The sequence below is a fragment of the Microcaecilia unicolor genome, chromosome 2 (genome assembly GCF_901765095.1).
Source record: "Microcaecilia unicolor chromosome 2, aMicUni1.1, whole genome shotgun sequence".
Taxonomy (NCBI): domain Eukaryota; kingdom Metazoa; phylum Chordata; class Amphibia; order Gymnophiona; family Siphonopidae; genus Microcaecilia; species Microcaecilia unicolor.
The window spans coordinates 441,489,031-441,509,103 of NC_044032.1; the positions used below are offsets into that span (position 1 = coordinate 441,489,031).

The 20,073-nt window shown below is 44.8% G+C and overlaps 1 protein-coding gene across 1 annotated transcript in view; it reads right to left on the bottom strand.

The window, feature by feature from the left end:
• The window catches only part of LOC115461208 (dedicator of cytokinesis protein 2-like), a 1,592,043-nt gene that overhangs the window by 13,034 nt on the left and 1,558,936 nt on the right, over positions 1-20,073 (bottom strand). Inside the window, 1 exon segment of the mRNA XM_030190877.1 lies at positions 16,597-16,762. Coding sequence (XP_030046737.1) covers positions 16,597-16,762 — 166 coding nt within the window.

Below are 20,073 nucleotides of genomic sequence, written 5' to 3' on the forward strand. Positions count from 1 at the left end.
TTTGTACCCCAGCATGACAGTGTCCCACTGGTTATCCTCCTTCCACCAGGTCTCAGAGATGCCTATTATATCTAGTTTTTCATATAGTGCAATATATTCTAACTCTCCCATCTTATTTCTTAGGCCTCTGGCATTCGCATATAGACATTTCAAACTATGTTTGTTGTTCCTATTTACATCATGCTCAGTACTTGACAGTAATAATTTGCAATCTTTTGTCTGATTTTTATTTTTATTTAAGTACACTTGATCTACTATGGTCTCTTTTGCAACCTCACTATCGGGATACACTATCTTCCCAGTTTTGGTGATATCTTTAAACGATATCTTATTCCGAACCATGCGCTTTTGAGCGACTGTCGGCCTTCCCCCAGTCTCTAAAAGTTGCTCTATCTCCTTTTTAAATGCTGATGCTAGCAGCCTGGTCCCACCCTGGTTAAGGTGAAGCCCATCCTTTCAGAATAGGCTCCCCATTCCCCAGAATGTTGCCCAGTTCCTAACAAATCTAAAACCCTCCTCCCTGCACCATTATCTCATCCACGCATTGAGACTCTGGAGCTCTGCCTGTCTCTTGGGCCCTACGCGTGGAACGGGTAGCATTTCAGAAAATGCTACCCTAGAGGTTCTGAAGTTGAGCTTTCTACCTCTCTCCCACATTTTCCTATATCATTGGGACCCACATATACCAAGACAGCCGGCTCCTCCCCAGCACTATATAAAATCCTATCTAGGTGATGCGTAAGGTCCGCCACCTTCGCACCAGGCAGGCAAGTCACCAGGCGATCCTCATAGCCACCAGCCATCCAGCTATCTACATGCCTAATAATCGAATCACCCACTACAACAGCTGTTCTAACCCTTCCCACCTGGCAGGGACAGTGTCTTTCTCAAAAATTTCTCAGAATTATAGGCATGGTTATATGTTCAAGGCAGATATAGGCTGTCAAATTCTAAACTTGACCTTACAATGTCACCAGGGTTGTGCAAACTGACCAGACCTCCAAGATTATGGCCATATGGGAAAATTACTTTCTAGGCTTTCCTCTAGGTTAGAAAAAGATAACCAATACTTCACCACCATGGGCAGGGACAGCCTAGATCCTAACCCCCTGATGGCGAACCTATGACACGCGTGTCAGTACTGACACGCGTAGCCATTTTCGGTGACACGCGGCCGCATGTGGCCGCATACAGAGAAGCAGCGGAGTTCCTTGCTGACACCCGGGGCGGATTGCCGATGCGCCCCCCCCAGGTGCAGCGCGACCTCCCCCCCCCGACGAAATCACCCCCCCCGGTGCATGTTTACCCGCTGGGGGGGGGGGGGGGTGCCGTGTGCGCTCCTATTGGCTCCCTCCGAGTCCTCCGCTTGTTCCCTCCCTGCTGCTCCCTCTGCCCCGGCTCCTGCACGGCCGTTAGGGGATCTTTGACCTCACTTCCGGCCGGCGGAGCAGAGAGCAGCGGAATGCCGTGGGGGACGCATCTCTGAGGGCCCTGTGATCACCATTACCAGCAACCATCATCCAATCTACTGTTCTGGGGTGTCGTGGATTTGTAATTGACCATCATTACTGAGATAGGTGAGGGGGAGGCTGGGAGAGGCGAGGGCATGTGCTATGGGTGCCGTTTCCCGCCATTAGAAATAGCGGCAGCCATCTTAATTTACATAAGGTGGTCAGTTAGGCTAGTTAACCCCTAATTGCCTACAGGGCTAACAGGCTATCTATAATTCTATCTTCTGTCACTGCCCCCCTGATGGAGAACCCAAAAAATAAAAAAACAAGGTTAAGTAAAGGAAGTGGTAGTAGCAGTAGCCGACCCTTTCAAGAGACATGGACCGAGATGTATGGCATTATAGAAAAAAATGGCAGATCATTTTGCGTTCTATGTACTGAAACGGTAGTAAGCAGAACGTGGAATATAAATAGACATTTTGAAACTAATCATTCCCAGCTCTTGAAAAAAAGTGAGGATGAAAGGAAGGAATACATTTCCAGGCAGCTACACTTTTATAAGAGCCAAACTAATTCCATCCTTAAATTTGTAAAAGGTTCTACAAATTTAACATCTGCAAGTTTGAGCATTGCTCACTCCATAGCTCAGCATGGAAAAGCACTCAGTGAGGGAGGATTTATTAAAGAAATTCTCCTAAGATGTGCACCAGTTCTATTTCACGATATGCAGAATAAAGATGCAATTATTAAGAGAATATCTGAGTTACCAGGAAATTTGGAGTGCCTGGATCCGATTACCAGACACTTTTAGCACCCTGAAAAATATAGCAATGGCTTTACTCACAATTTTTCCCTCTACGTACTTTTGTGAAACCTTATTCTCAGCGTTAAATAATATCAAAACCAACAAAAGAAACAGATTGAAAGATGAAGTTAGTAGCGCTTGCTTGGGCTTGAAGTGTACAAAATACCAACCTTCAATTGAAGATTTAGCCAATGAAATTCAGCAACAAAAAAAATCACTAATAGGCAGATTAGTTAAAGAATTCCCCCTCCCCCTCACTTATCTTAGTTCACGGCACCCCACACAAGTTAAATAATATCAAGACCAACAAAAGAAACCGACTGACAGATGAACAAAGAAGTCACTAAGCAGGTAAGTTAAATAATTAGGTTTTGGTTTATTAAATACAGTTATATATTACAATTATACATTTTTGTTATTTAAACTATAAATATCGTGAAATTATGGTTTTTTTCTCGAAGTGACACACCACCCGAGTTATGCTCGGTTTTTTGGCGAATTTTGACACACCAAGCTCAAAAGGTTGCCCATCACTGTCCTAACCTAACCTTCAGCTGTGACCCCTCCCCCAGTAGTTTAACATCTTCCCTTCCTCTTCCTATGCCCCCAGGTTGCCAGCATCTCTCCTTTACTTCTTTTATCCCCCTGTGGCCACCACCTCTCCTTCCCCTTTCTACTCCCCCCCATTGGGTCAACCCCTCCCCTCTACTTCCCCTCCACTCCCCACTCCCATGGCCTGCATCTCTCCTTCTCCCCTCTGCTCCTCCCCTTGTCCTAGTCCCCTCTCTACCTCTCCTCCCCCAAGTGGACAGCATTTCATCTCATCTCCCCTTCCCTACTCCCACCCCACATTTAGCATCTCCTCTTCCCTGCCTGCTTCTGGGCTGCTGATGCCGCCTACCTCCTCTCACACCAGCCCTCAGTTTAAAGAAGATGGAGCACTGCACAGACTCCTTAGGCACAGGTCCATGCTGAAACACTGCTGTATCCTGCCCCCCCCTATAATAAGTAGTCTGTCTCAGAGGGCTGCAGGACAACGCATTGCTTGAATGCAGGCCTGTGCTTACAGAACCTACACAATGCTCTTTTTAAAACTTGGGGCCAATGTGGGAAGTGCAGAATACCAGGAGCAGGATGAAAACTCTCATGTATGCCAGAGCCATGCTGCCCCCAATATTCTGAAATCCTAGTCCTCCAAGTGGCAGGGCGAGCCCTAACCATTGGTTAACTTCTGACTCTCTAGGTTCTGGTCACAGTTGTTTGTAAATTAATGTTGAGACTATTCTAATGACTAAGAACCAGACATATGTTTTAAAAACTATGTCATTTATTCTTTTAAGAACTTGTCTTGACCTAATTAGAAACGTAGTTTTAAAATTTCAGGTTTCCTAATATCTTCTAAAGCAGGAATTGTGCAGTTCTTTCCTGATTTCTCTTTGAATTACCATCTCGGTTTCACTGGTGTACATTTTCCAAGGCATAGTCAGGACTTAGGTGTGTAAAATAAAGAATTCTGGGAGAAATTTTCAATGTTCTTGGGCAGCTTCCAGGTTGAAGCTGACCTGCAAGCTTATTTACAAAGGGGAATTCCCCATGGATCTTTCCCTTGAAAATGCACCAGTGCACACATCACAAGTGGAGAAGTATTTGCAGACTTTGCACCTGTTCTTTGTGCCAGAAAGCATGCATGGAGAGGCATAATCGAACGGGGTGCTCAAGTTTTCCTGAGGGCGTCCTCGCAGGACGTCCCCGCAAAGGGGCGGGGAAATCCGTATTACCGAAACAAGATCGTTTCGATAATATGGTCGGGGACGCCCAAATCTCCACATTTAGGTCGACCTTAGAGATGGTCGTCCCTAGAGATGGTCGTCCCCGATTTTCAGCGATAATGGAACTTGAGGATGCCCATCTCAGAAACAACCAAATCCAAGTCCTTTGGTCATGGGAGGAGCCAGCATTCGTAGGGCACTGGTCCCCCTGACATGCCAGGACACCAACTGGGAACCCTAGGGGGCACTGCAGTGGACTTCAGAAAAAGCTCCCAGGTGCATAGCTCCCTTACCTTGGGTGCTGAGCCCCCCAAAACCCACTCCCCACAACTGTACACTACTACCATAGCCCTTAGGGATGAAGGGGGGCACCTAGATGTGGGTACAGTGGGTTTCTTGTGGGTTTTGGAGGGCTCACATTTACCACCACAAGTTTAACAGGTAGGGGGGATGGGCCTGGGTTCGCCTGCCTGAAGTGCACTGCAGTACCCACTAAAACTGCTCCAGGGACCTGCATACTGCTGTCATGGAGCTGGATATGATATCTGAGGCTGGCATAGAGGCTGGAATAAAATATTTTAACATTTGTTTTTAGGGTGGGAGGGGGTGGTGACCACTGGGGGAGTAAGGGGGAGGTCATCCCCGATTCCCTCCGGTGGTCATCTGGTCATTTAGGGCACATTTTTGTGGCTCATAAAAAAAAAGGACCAAGTAAAGTTGCCCAAGTGCTCATCAGGGACGCCCTTCTTTTTTCCATTATCGGTCGAGGATGCCCATGTGTTAAGCACGCCCCAGTCCCGCTTTCGCTATGCTTCCGACTCGCCCATGGGAACTTTGGTTGTCCCCGTGACGGAAAGCAGTTGAAGGCACCCAAAATCGGCTTTTGATTTATGCCAATTTGGGCGACCATGGGAGAAGGACACTCATCTCCCAATTTGTGTTGAAAGATGGGAGCCCTTCTCTTTCGAAAATGAGCCCAATGGTGATTTAACAATGAAATCACCATACACATTTTCCCTCACCTGACTCCATCCTACCTCTGCTTTCCCTCCACACTATTTCACTTCTCCCTGTACCAGGAGGTCAGGGACAGCAATTATCAAAAGGCTTTAGTATACTGGTAAAGGTGCATCTATTAATGTAAACCCTGTGAAACGTGCCCTCAGGTGGTCAATAATTACACGGATTGCTGCAGTCCTCACCAGCAGTGTGTTTTCTTTCCCTCTGGATTGTGTAGTTTTGCTTTGATTATTGGTGGGGCAAAAAGTTCCCAGAGATTTGTGCCTGCTTTTTCTGTGGATAAATTTTCAAACAACATCATGTGAAGTTTGAAAATCCAAAACTATGAACTCCTAATCTGTCCAAAAATACTAGGACTAGGGGGTATGCAATGAAGCTACAAACTAGTAAATTTAAAACAAATTGGAGAAAAAGTTTCTTCACTCAGTGTGTAATTAAACTCTGGAATTCATTGCCAAAGAATGTAGTAAAAGCAGTTAGCTTAGTGGGGTTTAAAAAAGGTTTGGATGGCTTCCTAAAAGAAAAGCCCATAGACTATTATTGAAATGGACTTGGGGAAAATCCATTGCTTATTTCTGGGATAAGCAGCATAAAATGTACTGTACTTTTATGGGATCTTGCCAGGTACTTGTGACCTGGATTGGCCACCGTTGGAAACAGGATCTGGGTTGATGGACCTTCGGTCTGTCCCAGTATGGCAATACTTATGTACTTATGTATTCTGGAGATGACGCCACAGTATGTGGGTGAAAGCAAGCACACTGTGCAGCAAAGAGCCAGCTAATTCTATAACATGGCCAGTAACATTTATGTGCTGATTACGTGTGTAAATGATGGCATTTTAATGTGTATGAGTCCATATACCTGCTTAGATGTCAGAAATCCACCCAAGTGGCTATTCTGTAAATATGCACGTATCTTGCATAGCAGCATTTTACAGGCAGGCATCTAATTAGACAGAGTTTGGAGGCAGTATGGGTGGGACTTGAGGGAGATTGTGTCTGATGACCTTAAGCTCTCCAAACAGGTAGAAAAAGCGATGGTCAAAGCCAGAAGGATACTTGGATGCATAAGGAGAGGGATGACCAGCTGGAAAACAGGTGATAGTACCCTTCTATAAGTCTCTGGTGAGGTCCCATTTAGAGTACTGTGTGCAGCAGTATAGGACAGGCTTAGGAATCTCAACATGTATACACTAGAAGAGAGGGGATATGATATAGACCTTTAAATACCTCAGTGGCAATACACAGGAGGTGAGCCTTTTTCAAATGAAGGAAAACTCTGGAATGAGGGAGCATACGATGAAGTTAAGAAGAAATAGGCTTAGGAGGAATCTCAGAAAATACTCTTTCACGGAAAGGGTGGTGGATGCGTGGATTGGCCTCCTGGTGGAGGTCGTAGAGACAAGGACTGTATCAGAATTTAAGAAAGCGTGTGACAGGCATTTGGGATCCCTTAGGAAAGGAAGACTTAGTGATTACTGAGGATGTGCAGAATGGATGGGCCTTTTGGCCCTTATCTGCCATCATGTTTCTATATTTCTTACATGCATATGGGGAAACTCAATAAATGGCATGCAAAAGAAGAGCGACCAAAATGATAAAGGGAATAGAACTCCTCTCATATGAGGAAAGGCTAAAGAGGTTAGGGCTCCTCAGCTTGGAAAAGAGACGGTTGAGGGGGGGATATGATTGAGATCTATAAAATCCTAAGTGGTGTAGAACGAGTAGAGGTGAATCGATTTTTCACTCTTTCAAAAAGTACAAAGACCAGGGGACACTCAATGAAGTTACATGGAAATACTTTTAAAACAAATAGGAGGAAATATTTTTTCACTCAAAGAATGATTAAGTTCTGAAACTCGCTGCTGGAGGATGTGGTAAGAGCAGTTGGCGTATCTGGGCTTAAAAAAGGTTTGGACAAGTTCCTGGAGGACACGTCCATAGTCTGTTATTGAGATACTAGTAAATAAGGCCCTTTTCTGACACAAATGAAACGGGCGCTAGCAAGGTTTTCCTTGGAGTGTGTATGTTTGAGAGAGTGTGTGTGAGAGTGACTTTGTGAGAGAGACAGATTGAATGTGTGTGGCTGCAAGTGTGTCTGTTAGAGAGTGTGTGTTGAGATTGACAGTGTGTTTGAGTGGGTATGTGAGCGAGAGTGTATGAGAGTGATAGAGTGTTTGACAGTGACTGTGTGACACATAGAGAGTGAATGTGATCCAGTGTGAGACATAGCGTGTGTTGTAGACAGTGTTAGAGAGTGAGAGAGACAGTGAGTGTGTGAGTGAGTGAGAGAGAGAGAGAGAGAGAGAGAGAGAGAGAGAGAGAGAGAGAGAGTGTGAGAGATAGTGTGTGTGATGGAGATACATCCCCCCCTCCCTATGTTTGCTCGAAGGACCCCCTCCGTCTGCTTCTGCCACTGTGTTGTCGCAGGACCCCTCATCTCCCTGTCTGGTCAGTCTCCCCCCCTCCTTTCAGGTCTCCCTGCAGCCCTTCTCTCAGGGCTGTGGGTCGCCCCTCCCCCCTTCGCCTGTGCTGTCAGGACCCCCTCCTCCGTCTCCATCTGTGGTCTGTGTACCTGTTCTGGCCCTCATCCTCCCCCTCCTTGTGCCTGAACTGTTGCTTAGCCTGTGGCAACAGTGGAGACAGCTGTGCAGGACCTCCTCTTCCAACCCCCTTGTCATGTTTGTAGAGGGAAAAAGAGGAAATGTGGCAAAATGTTTGTAAAAAGGAAGAGGGGCACTGCAGGCAGCACAGCGACCAGCTGTCAGCTGTGCAAGTGTAAACAAAACAAAACAAAAAGGAGTTTTGTGCTGCCTGTTCAGTCCCAGCTCGTATTTGGTGCTTGAAAGGACAGGAGGGGAGGGTGCACAGCACGAGCTGACTTACTTTGCCAGATGCGAAGCAACAGCTCCCGCCCTCGTTAGTTCCACATTCAGCTGCCAAGGCCACCGGAGAAAACAGAGGGAGGAGAAACGGGTGCAGAACTCCTCCAGCATATGTGCACAGCAAGGCGAGTGACGCTCCTCCCGAGTGACCCCTTCGCCTCTGACGCTCCTCCCTTCTTCTATTTGACTTCCCTCTGATAGGTCCCTCATTCGGTGTGACGCTCCTCCCTTTTCCTGTTTCAGTTCCCTTTGATAGGTCAGAGCGGTGCAGCTGTGACACTCCTCCCTTCTCTGATAGGTCAGGGCGGGGCAGAGATGTAGTGTGCTTAAAAATGGTTACAGAGCTTCGAACATACGAACTGTTGAAGCCTCAGAGTGTACTTTAGAATGTTGAGGGTGCTTTTTATGTGCAGATGGGGCGTGGCCTAGGGCGCAGATGGGCGTGGCTGAGTGCGGGTCTATGACTGAGGGTGAGTAGTCCGAATAGCCTAGCCTACCAGGAGGACAGGAGTTCAGGGCTTCACTGCCACAGATGGAGTGAGCTTCAGAACGACTGAGGGGGGATTTTATTTATATAGATACATGGGGGAAGCTGCTGCTTGCCCTGGGATTGGTAACATGGAATGTTGCTACTAATTGGGTTTCTGCCAGGTACTTGTGACCTGGATTGGCCACTGTTGGAAACAGGATACTGAGCTAGATGGACCATTGATCTGACCCAGTATGGCTATTCTTTTGACTGAATGGGCCATATGGCCTTTATCTGCTGTCATTTTTTATGTTTCTAATATGATGCAAGACATGGTATACAGTTTATTGCCACAGAGGTGGATAATGATCACCAGGGGTAGGGGGTTTGGGGGGGTGTTCCAACTTAACCCCCTGCTGTCGGGGGAATGAGATAAGCTGCCTGGACCCATCTCATTTTCTCAAATCCCATCCAATGCAAGTGCAAGCTCTTGTGAGCCAGGCCATGATAATGGTCATAACGTCTTGCCCTGCTCATCTGGCAGACCACTTGATGAATGAGTATCCAGTGATCTACACTGTCTCTCCTCCAGCCATGGATCCTACAAAATACAACAATGTTAGTAATGGGGAGGAGAATCACAACCTGATTAAGTTCTATTCCTCTGCATGGCAGCAGGATTAAGTATCCTAGTGGTCAAGCCAGTAGCAGCCCCTATCCGGAAAGAATGCATACCAAAACGTAATGCACAAATAATTTCCAAGACCCACTGTGTTAAACCACAGTGTTAAAGGGGGTGCCATCCAGGCGCATCAGAAAATGTTCACTGCCTGCTGGATGTAGTGCAATGTATGCACAAAACTGCATACATGCACCAAAGACTCCCGGAGAAGGAACTTGAATTTGCACAACACAAAGGAGCTTAGAATAGCTGCCACAATAAAGAGAGAATTAGCAAATGTAGCTGAGCACTGCTAGCTAACAATGAGGCTAGCAATGAGGCTAACAATGAAAACATATGAAGCCAAAACAGCACAAAAGTGCGGGAACTGTGCAGGTCAGCCACTTCTCTGAACTACCAATGCCATAACTGGAATGGACTGGCTCAGAAAGAAAATCCGCTCAATAAGAGATCATGATTTGATTTGATTTGTTTAATTGATATACCGCATTTACACCCAAGAGCACCAAAGCAGTTAAAATATATGAAGTGAAAGCACTAAGCTTAAGCTGAGAAATAAGTCAGTACCAAATAAAATTAGCAAAATTATGCTCATCACAGACCAGGAGGCAACTGACCGCTCAGCTGAAAACCGCCAACACTCTGAGGCAGCTGTCAGCGGGAAAAATAAAACCAGCCCTCCCAATAACAAACACACGGAAGGAGAAAAAGAAACTGCCAAGGTGTAAACATAAAAATGCTGTAAAAGGTAGAAACAGCATAAAATATGCCTGAACACCACATACTCACAGAGGACAAAGAGCTCAGTTTGAGGTACTGGCGGATAAAAACTGAACACACACTGAAATTACAACCACGGAAGCCTCATGTCCACCAGAAAGCAATTTACCTCAGTGAAGTAAAATTAGAAGCAGGAAGAGTAGATTTACATACTTAATGTTCAAAAGACTGTCACACACAGAAGTTCCAATAAACCTTTGTCTGAATTCACAATCCAAAAAGCACCTCACAGGTTAGAATTGGTGTCACCCAAGCTGGGCAGTGAGGGACCCCAGAACCACCAGGTGTCATCCAAGCTCAGTGAGAAAGTTCAGACTATAACATGAGCAAAGATGACCAGCATAAACCCCTGTTCAACTGACACCCGGAATTAACCGGGTCAGGACTACCAGACAAGCACAAAGAAGGACCTGCAAGATCCATCCATCATCCACTTAGAGAAGAATGCTGAACATTCCAGGCTGCACAATACCCTTAAGGGGCGAAGCTCTTGGGACTATTTTTTCTCGGTCTCCATCCACTGATAGACAGACATAACTCATTCGTTCCGGACTGATCTGGCATGAATGAAAAGGAATGAGCTGTATTGTGGATATAATTGCTAGGAAAGTATTATATAATTTGAGGTTTATTTGGCATATAAAAGCTTTTTTTTTTACAACCAGGCCATTTATATTTAGTAACACAAGCTTTAGTTTTATCCCATTTCAGTTATTGCAAATTTAGTGTTACTGGGATTTCCACAGTTGTATAGGCTTCAGGTATTGCAGAATATAGCAGCTAAGTTAGTTTTAGGAGGAAAATGGAATGAGCATGCTACTTCTTGTCTGAATCAGTTATATCAGTTTCCACTGAGGGCTAGGATATTAAACTTGTGTTCTTTCTATTTAAGGGCCCTGTTTACTAAGCAGCATTATAGGCGCATTAACATTTTTAATGCGCGTAAAACATGTATGTGCGTTAACCACATGCATGCCTACAATATCCCTACAGGCACCTACATGGTTAGTGCGTGCGCTAGACGCGCTAAAAACACTTACTCACCTTAGTAAACAGGGCCCTAAATTTTTTTACACAGGATAGTTCCAGTATATCTGTGCCACTTTGCTTCTATGTATTCACCCTTTAGACCATTATGCTCTAGGAATGAAACATCTGCAAATCCCTACTAGGAAAGTAATTAGACTGCAGGAAACATGTAAGAGGATTTTGGGGCATGTTTACTAAAAGGGTGCAAACCATTAGTGCCAGCATCTAGCATACGTCAAAACAGCCAGTGCTTAGCTTAGTGTGGGATGGATAGGGATTTGGCAGGATATGAGTAGAGCTTAGAGGGGGGCGGGACTGTACATTGCAGTCAGCACATGGTAGGTAGCATGTACATAAGTATTGCCACACTTGGACAGACCAGAGTTCCATCAAGCCCAGCATCCTGTTTCCAACAGTGGCCAATCCAGGTCACAAATACCTGGCAAGATCCCGAAACAGTACAAAACATTTTATGCTGCTTATCCCAGAAATAAGCAGTGGATTTTCCCCAAGTCAATTTAGTAATGGTCTGTGGACTTTTCCTTTAGGAAGCCATCCAGATCTTTTTAAAACCCCGCTACGCTAACCGCCTTTATCACATTCCCCGGCAATGAATTCCAGAGTTTAATTACACGTTGAGTGAAGAAAAACTTTCTCTGATTCGTATTAAATTGACTACTTTGTAGCTTCATCGCATGCCCCCTAGTCCTAATATTTTTGGAAAGAGTAAACAAACAATTTATATCTACCCGTTTCACTCCACTCATTATTTTATAGACCTCTATCATATCTCCCCTCAGCCATCTTTTCTCCAAGCTGTAGACTCTTCAGCCTTTCCTCATAGGAAAGTCGTCCCATCCCCTTTATGATTTTCGTTGCCCTTCTCTGTACCTTTTCTAATTCCACTATATCTTTTTTGAGATGCGGCGTCCAGAATTGAACACAATGTTCAAGGTGCGGTCGCACCATGGACCGATAAAAAGGCATTATAATGTCCTCACTTTTGTTTTCCATTCCTTTCCTAATAATACCTAATTTTCTATTTGCTTTCTTAGCAGCCACAGTACACTGAGCAGATGGTTTCAATGTATCATCAATAACAACACTGAGATCCCTTTCTGGGTCGATGACTCCTAAAGTGGAACCTTGCATTATGTAGCTATAGTTTGGGTTCCTCTTTCCCATATGCATCACTTTGCACTTGCTCACATTAAACATCATCTGCCATTTAGACGCCCAGTCTCGTGAAGTCGTCTTGTAATTTTTCACAATCCTCTCGCGATTTAACACGCTGACTGGCACATATGCAGCTAAGGAGAGCTTATCTAAAGTCACTCAATAGGAGGAATTCGCTACATCTGTGATCAAAGCACCTCAAAGTAAAGTGCATTAGAGAACCTGTCTGTGTGGAACTGCAGGTGGAATGCTGGGCATGCCCCCAACAGTTACTGTAGAGCCTTTGCACAAGGCAGGTTACTTCTGGCTCTTAACTCACATTAAGTGCAAACACCTAACGCTTTTTAGTAAAAATTCCCCTTTGTTAGGTAGCATACTATTATTATGGAACACTGCCAGAATCAATTACATCTTTATTATCATATTGGGATTTTAGATAATCATTAAAAAACCTGGCTTTTGGTGAAATATTTGTCTAATGAGAAGTTGATATTTTATGTTATTCGTGTCTTTTCTAAAGTCCAAAAAAGCATAAGGTGCCTTCAAAAGTGAGAGCGTCTCAGTTGTACTTTATTAATCAGACCCGATACGGTCTGCTTTTCGGCAACAAATGCCTTCGTCAGGGGCCTTCTATCCCTCTGCCTGTCGGCGTACCTCAGGGTTCTGTTCTTGGTCCCCTCCTCTTTTCTATCTACACTTCTTCCCTTGGTTCATTAATCTCATCCCATGGCTTTTCCTACCATCTCTTTGCTGATGACTCCCAAATCTACCTTTCTACCCCTGATATCTCACCTTGCATCCAAACCAAAGTTTCAGCGTGCTTGTCTGACATTGCTGTCTGGATGTCTCAACGCCACCTGAAATTAAATATGACCAAAACCGAGCTTCTCATTTTCCCCCCCAAACCCACCTCCCCGCTCCCCCCATTTTCTATTTCTGTTGATGGCTCTCTCATTCTCCCTGTCTCCTCAGCTCGAAACCTTGGGGTCATCTTTGACTCTTCTCTCTCCTTCTCTGCTCATATCTAGCAGATTGCCAAGACCTGTCGTTTCTTTCTTTACAACATCCATAAAATCCGCCCCTTTCTTTCCGAGCACTCTACCAAAACCCTCATCCACACCCTTGTCACCTCTCGTTTAGACTACTGCAATCTGCTTCTTGCTGGCCTCCCACTTAGTCACCTCTCCCCTCTCCAGTCGGTTCAAAACTCTGCTGCCCGTCTCGTCTTCCGCCAGGGTCGCTTTACTCATACTACCCCTCTCCTCAAGACCCTTCACTGGCTCCCTATCCGTTTTCGCATCCTGTTCAAACTTCTTCTACTAACCTATAAATGTACTCACTCTGCTGCTCCCCAGTATCTCTCCACACTCGTCCTTCCCTACACCCCTTCCCGTGCACTCCGCTCCATGGATAAATCCTTCTTATCTGTTCCCTTCTCCACTACTGCCAACTCCAGACTTCATGCCTTCTGTCTCGCTGCACCCTACGCCTGGAATAAACTTCCTGAGCCCCTACGTCTTGCCCCATCCTTGGCCACCTTTAAATCTAGACTGAAAGCCCACCTCTTTAACATTGCTTTTGACTCGTAACCACTTGTAACCACTTGCCTCCACCTACCCTCCTCTCTTCCTTCCCGTTCACATTAATTGATTTGATTTGCTTACTTTATTTATTTTTTGTCTATTAGATTGTAAGCTCTTTGAGCAGGGACTGTCTTTCTTCTATGTTTGTGCAGCGCTGCGTATGCCTTGTAGCGCTATAGAAATGCTAAATAGTAGTAGTAGTAGGGTTTATTGTATCCAAAGAAACAGGCAATCCAATGATTGAAAACAAACGACTTGAAAAAGACAGGTCCACTTAGTACTTCATAAAGAGATGCCGAGAAAGCTCAGGAACAATATGGGGCTCATTCTCAAAGCACGTAGACTTACAAAGTTCCATAGTTTACTATATAATTTTGCTTTGAAAATACGGCTCGTGAACCTAGTCAATGTTCCGCGGTACAAAGATAGCCAAATACTGGTGTGATAAGCACTTCATCAATCATTACATTACATGTTTCTTTGGATACAATAGACTCCTGATACAGGTATTTGTTGCCAAAATGCAGATCATGTTGGGTCTGATTAATAAAGTACAGCTGAGACGCTCTCATTTTTTAAAGTTCCTTGTGCTTTTTTGGACTTTAGCTTTTGCTGCTTTGCTTTTGGATTCCCTCTCCTCTGTTCTATTCATGTCTTTTCTCTCATTGTTAATTTTAATATGTAATTCATCAAGTGACTATAGATGTAATTAGTATCACAATTATGCTTATTCATTTCTGCAATTATGTTAATTTGATGGTGAATTTTATGCATAGTTGATTTTAATCTGCCTTGAGCTGGTATTCTGATAAAGTGAAATAAAAATGTTAAATTAAATTAAAACTTCCAGGTACTTCTGCTAACACAGATATTGAATGCCATTCAAAAAAATGAGCACTGTCACTGGCTGAATATTGACTCGTTAGGCTCATAAATTTGGTTGAAAATACAGCACAAATTTAGGAGCAGCTTTTTTTGAATATAGGGCCCAAAGATAGCAGATGTACATTATAAAAATTGACATTCTACTTTTGTTGTTTGATCATTTTACTTTTCTAATTATGTTGGTCCCAGACTCTAGTTTCTGCTTTTCTCTATCTGTCTTTCTTAACTCTGTTTCCAGGGTCTTCCTGTGTCCATTTGCCATTTTTTCTCTCCCCTCCTCTACATTCATCTCTAACACTGATCTCGTCCTCTCAGCTTTCTTTCATTTATTTTTCTGCTTCTTTATCTAGATTTTACTTCTTCTTAGCAACCACTCCTTAATTTCTCTCTTTTATATTGCACTTCCTTTACCACAGCCCATCCAGTTCTTATCATTTGCCCCTTCCCCAACCTTATTCCATAGTCTTTATTAACTCTCACTTTTCTTTCTCCCTCCTCCCTATCCAGCATTTTCCTATTCTCTCTATGTACAGCATCCCCTCTCTGTCTCCCTAGTCCACTCCATGTCCAGCAGTTCCCCTGTCTTCCTATCCTTCAGTGACTAGCATATTCCCTCAATATTCTCTCCCTATTGTACCCTCATAGCCAGCATCTCCTGTCTCCCTATTCCCCTCTCATGTTCAGCATCTCCTTTGTCTCCCTATTTTCCTGTGTCCAGCATCTCCTCTCTTCCCTCTCCTCAGTGACCAGCATTTCCTACCATGTCCATCATCTCTTCCCATCTCCAGCATCTCTCCTCTCTCTTCGTAGTCGCCCTATCTCAAACATGTCCTCTCTGTCTCCCTAGTCCCCTCCATGTCCAGAATCTCGCTCCATCTCCAGCATCCCTCCTTAATCTCTATATCTCCCTCCCATTTCTAGCATCTCCCCCATGTCTTCTCGTTCCTTCCCCATGTCCAACGTCTCCTGTTTCCCTATTGCCCTCTGTGTCTACTCTTGACCTGCCACCCCCATGGCTCCAGCATATCTCCTATGTATTCCAGCAACATTGATATCCTTTCACCACATGCCAGTTGATCAGACTGCTGTGCTGTCATGGCTGCATCACTATGCACCCACCTACCTGGATGACCAGGTATATGGTGACGCAGCTGTTACAGCACATTGCTCCAGTCATCTGGCAGACATGGAAGGGAGATGCTATAGCGATCCAGCCCTATGGCAGAAAACTAGCACTTGCATTGACTGGTTTCTGTCCTGCCAGCCACTGACCTCCCCTACCTAAAAGTAGCCAGCATATTCATTTCTCCTTTTCCATTATTGCATTACATGCAAAGTCTGGCTTCTTAGGGTTTCAATTTCAGTTTTTCTCTGCATATATGTGTTTCTAATTTGTGGTTCCTTATTCTGTATTAGATGAAGATCTGTCCATGTCCTGCATGAGTAATCAAGGTAAAACTTTCTGCTATTATATGATTCCTGTGTACAGATCTACAGCAGTCCAACTTGTTCTGTTGTTGCTGTTTGTGTGCTGGCAGTTGGTGGTGTTTTGGTCTAGCAGGTTCTGAATGTTTTTTGTAGGGTATTTCACAATGTGCCTGGCAGTGGGGAGAGTTCATGTGGCTATTTCTAAGACAATCATAATCTGATTGTTTTTTTTTTTTTTTTGCATGGTGAGTAATTAGGGGGGATATTCTAGTTTTGCTTTGCACCCAATATTATGGATCTAGAAATAAATGGTATATTCATAGAACTAAATCTACAGGGTTTATATTGCGATTCTGCCCCATCCTATATGGAACACAGACCTCACTCCGATATGCTTAATGCTTCATGATATATTTATTCTGGCTGTTTGTCTTTAGAATGAGTAGTTCAGTTTTTCAAAATGTGAGATATGACAACCAAAACAATGAAAGATGATAGTGCATGGGGAGGTATGCTCTACTACTACTAAAAATCACATGGCACTACTAGATGTACGCAGCACTGTACACATTATATAGTGGTACTTTCTCTGTTTTGTGGGAAGAGCTTCTCCCACTTCTCAATCCCATTACCTTTAGTTCATGAGTCTCTATGACTGATGGGCGGTGCTCCTGCTTACGAAGCCCAAACACCTTACTGCCACGATTCTCCTTCTTCTCTGCCTTTTTCTCTTCAGCCTCCAGGATCCGTTCTTGTGAACGTGACAGTGATTTCTTTGGGAGTGAAGGTTCAGTCACACTGCAGAAACAAAACAGCAAATGTTTTATTCTTTCAGCTGACGGGATGAAGAAAATGACTTCCCCTTTCTTTCTCACCCTTTCGTTCTTTGTCTCAGTAACAGGGTGATTCTGGTGATTTTTGGAGGGCTCCCAGTTTCCACCACAAGTGTAACAGGTAGGGGAAAGTATGAGCCTGGGTCCACCTGTCTACAGTGCACTGCACCCACCACTACACTACTCCAGGGACCTGCATGCTGCTCTAATGGACCTGGCTATAATATCTGAGGCTGTCATAGAGGTTGGTGAGTACTATTTTTATTCCTCTTTTTTGGGGGGTGGGAGGAGGTCAGTGACTACTGGGGGAGTAAGGGGGGGGGGGTCATCTCCGATTCTCTCCAGTGGACATCTAGTCATTTAGGGCACCTTTTTGTGCCTTATTTGTTTTGAAATAGGTCTAGAACAAAACATCGAAGTTTTTGCCCTAGACGTTTTTGTTTTGTTCCATTATGGTTGTAAAATGTCCAAGTGTTAAGCATGCCCTAAGCCTGCCTTCAAAATGCCCCCTACACCAGGGGCGTATCTGGAATCCGGCGGTAGGGGGGGCCAGAGCCAGAGAGGGCGGGCACATTTTTGCTGCGACGTCAGACGCCGAACTGGATTCAACCAATCAGCACTGCAGCGTTACTTCCTTGAAGCACATGGCCACGGAGGAAGACGAAATATGGAGATTGCGGGTCGGACCTCGGCTGGCGGGGGTTGGGGCCCCCCGCCAGCAAAAGTAAGCAGCGGGGGAGGGTTGACGGCGGGGAGGGGGGCCAGGGTGAAATCTGCGGGGGCCCAGGCCCCTGTGGCCCCACGCAGATACGGCCCTGCCCTACACACCCCTTAGTGATTTGGACACATTGCAGATGAAATGCATAGATAAACATCTGCATAATATGTTTTGAACATACCAATTTGGAGATTTTAAGAAGTGGAGTGGAGTAGTGGCCTAGTGGTTAGAGTGGTGGACTTTGATCCTGGGGAACTGGGTTCAATTCCCAGCACAGGCAGCTCCTTGTGACTCTGGGCAAGTCACTTAACCCTCCATTGCCCCAGGTACAAATAAGTATCTCTATATAATATGTAAGCCACATTGAGCCTGCCATGAGTGGGAAAGCACAGGGTACAAATGTAACAAAAAAAAAATCCACCAAATCATGCTTTATGACACTTTTTGGACATTTTTCTCTTTCGAAAATGAGCCCTTTAGTATGATACTTCCAATGTCAAGACAGAACACATTAAAACACCTTAATAAAAAGCATAGGAGTTTAAATAGAATAAAAGCAAAACAAACTTAAGGAAAAATTGCACGTGTTCCATATTTTGTAATGACTTCTTTTTAGCTTGTTAGCCACACTGACCTTAAAATTGTATGGGAAAATGTGGGGTATAAATATCATAAATAAATAAAATGTGCATGTGCTGTAAGCAAGTCCTTCTGCTTTAAGTGCAGCCAATATGAATCCTTGTTTGTGCAACTATCTAGTTAGTTGTTTCTTCAATTCCCCACTGCTGCTCATATTATTAAGACCACTGTTCAAATTCCTCTTCCCATGCTCATTGATGTTTGGGCTTTAACATGATCACTCTATGGAGTTTACCCCAGTGTTTTCTTGGAAGCCTGCTGCAGTCATACCACTGAAGTTGTGGGTTGTAATTTTTTTTTTGTTTTGTTACATTTGTACCCTGCGCTTTCCCACTCAAGGCAGGCTCAATGCGGCTTACATGGGGCAATGGAGGGTTAAGTGACTTGCCCAGAGTCACAACGAGCTGCCTTTGCCTGAGATGGGAATTGAACTCAGTTCCCCAGGACCAAAGTCCACCACCCTAGCCACTAGACCACTCCTCCACTCCACCCTTCATAATTGCTGCTCTGCACAGGTTATCTTACTGGTTCTTCACCAGCATCATTTGCATCTAGGAATACTCTGTGCTTATTCCACACTTTTTAATTCTGTTACTTTTTTGAAGGGGTGTAGCCAGACACCCAATTTTGGGTGGGCCTGAGCCTAAAGTGGGTGGGCACAAGAATCCTGCCCACCCCCAACCCGGCATCTCTCCTTCTCCTCCCCCCAAGCGATCGGAAAGTCTCTTAATTCCACTCCCCCAACCCCCAGTACCTTTTAAGTCCTTTAGTTCTTCACCGGCAGCAAGCAGCAATTCATACTTGCTGCTCACGCTGGCCCCTAGCCTTCCCTCTGATGCAATTTCCTGTTCACAGGACTAAGAAGTTGTGTCAAAGGGAAGGCTGGGGCTGGTGAGAGTAGTGAATATGAGTCGCTGCTCACTGCCAGTGAAGAAATGAAGAATTTTAAAGGTACCAGAAAGTTGGGGGAGTGGAGTTAAAAGACCCCTGATCACCTTTGGGGGGGGGGGGGGGGGGGGGAGAGATGCTGGGAATCTTCAGCTAGCGGGGCTTGGGAATCCCTGCCAGCCACATCACAGTTGTGACGCTGCTGGGTGGGCCTGTACCCACCTGGGCCCAGCCATGGCTACACCACTGCTTTTTGGTCTCTACTTCGTCATCTGGGAGTGCATTCCACGAATCTATTACCCTTCATGAAGAAGTAATTTTGGATGTTGCGCCTGTATTGAAACCCTGCAACCTTAAACCGATGAACTCTTGTTCTGTGACATGCTATTTTGTGAAAACCTTTTGTTTCTCACACCTGATTTATAAGTCTGAGGTATTACAACGTCTCCATCATATCTCCCATCCAGTGGCGTAGCCAGACCTAACATTTTGGATGGGTCCAGAGCTAATACGGGTGGGCACTATGTATACAGGCTTGAATAGTGTTTCTTGGGATACTACAAACTAATGCCTTAGAATGCACTCGATGATGGATTTCTAAGTAGCCTGCCCAACTGCTGACCTGCATCAACTTAAACCACATACATACTTAATGGAAAAAAACAATTTTAAAATATAATTACATTATCCCATATCTTAAACTTCACCAGACATAAGGCCACTATAATGAGAAATATCTCAACACATGATAGATCGTGCAGTATAATCAAAGCAATTAAATTTATCTTTAGCCCAGCATCAGCCCTTCCCTTCCCCACCATCCATCCCCGTTGTAGGTATCAGCCCTACCCTACCCCACACCCTTCCCTGTAGCCTAGCATCAGCCCTGTCCTATCCCCTATCCCCCCATAGTCTGGCATATCCTCTGTCCTTCCCAATCTCCCCTACCCCCCCCCCCCAACCTCAAGCAGACCAGCATTAAATATATAAAAAAACATTTTTTAAACTGTTCTGGGCACTGCAGAGGCTGT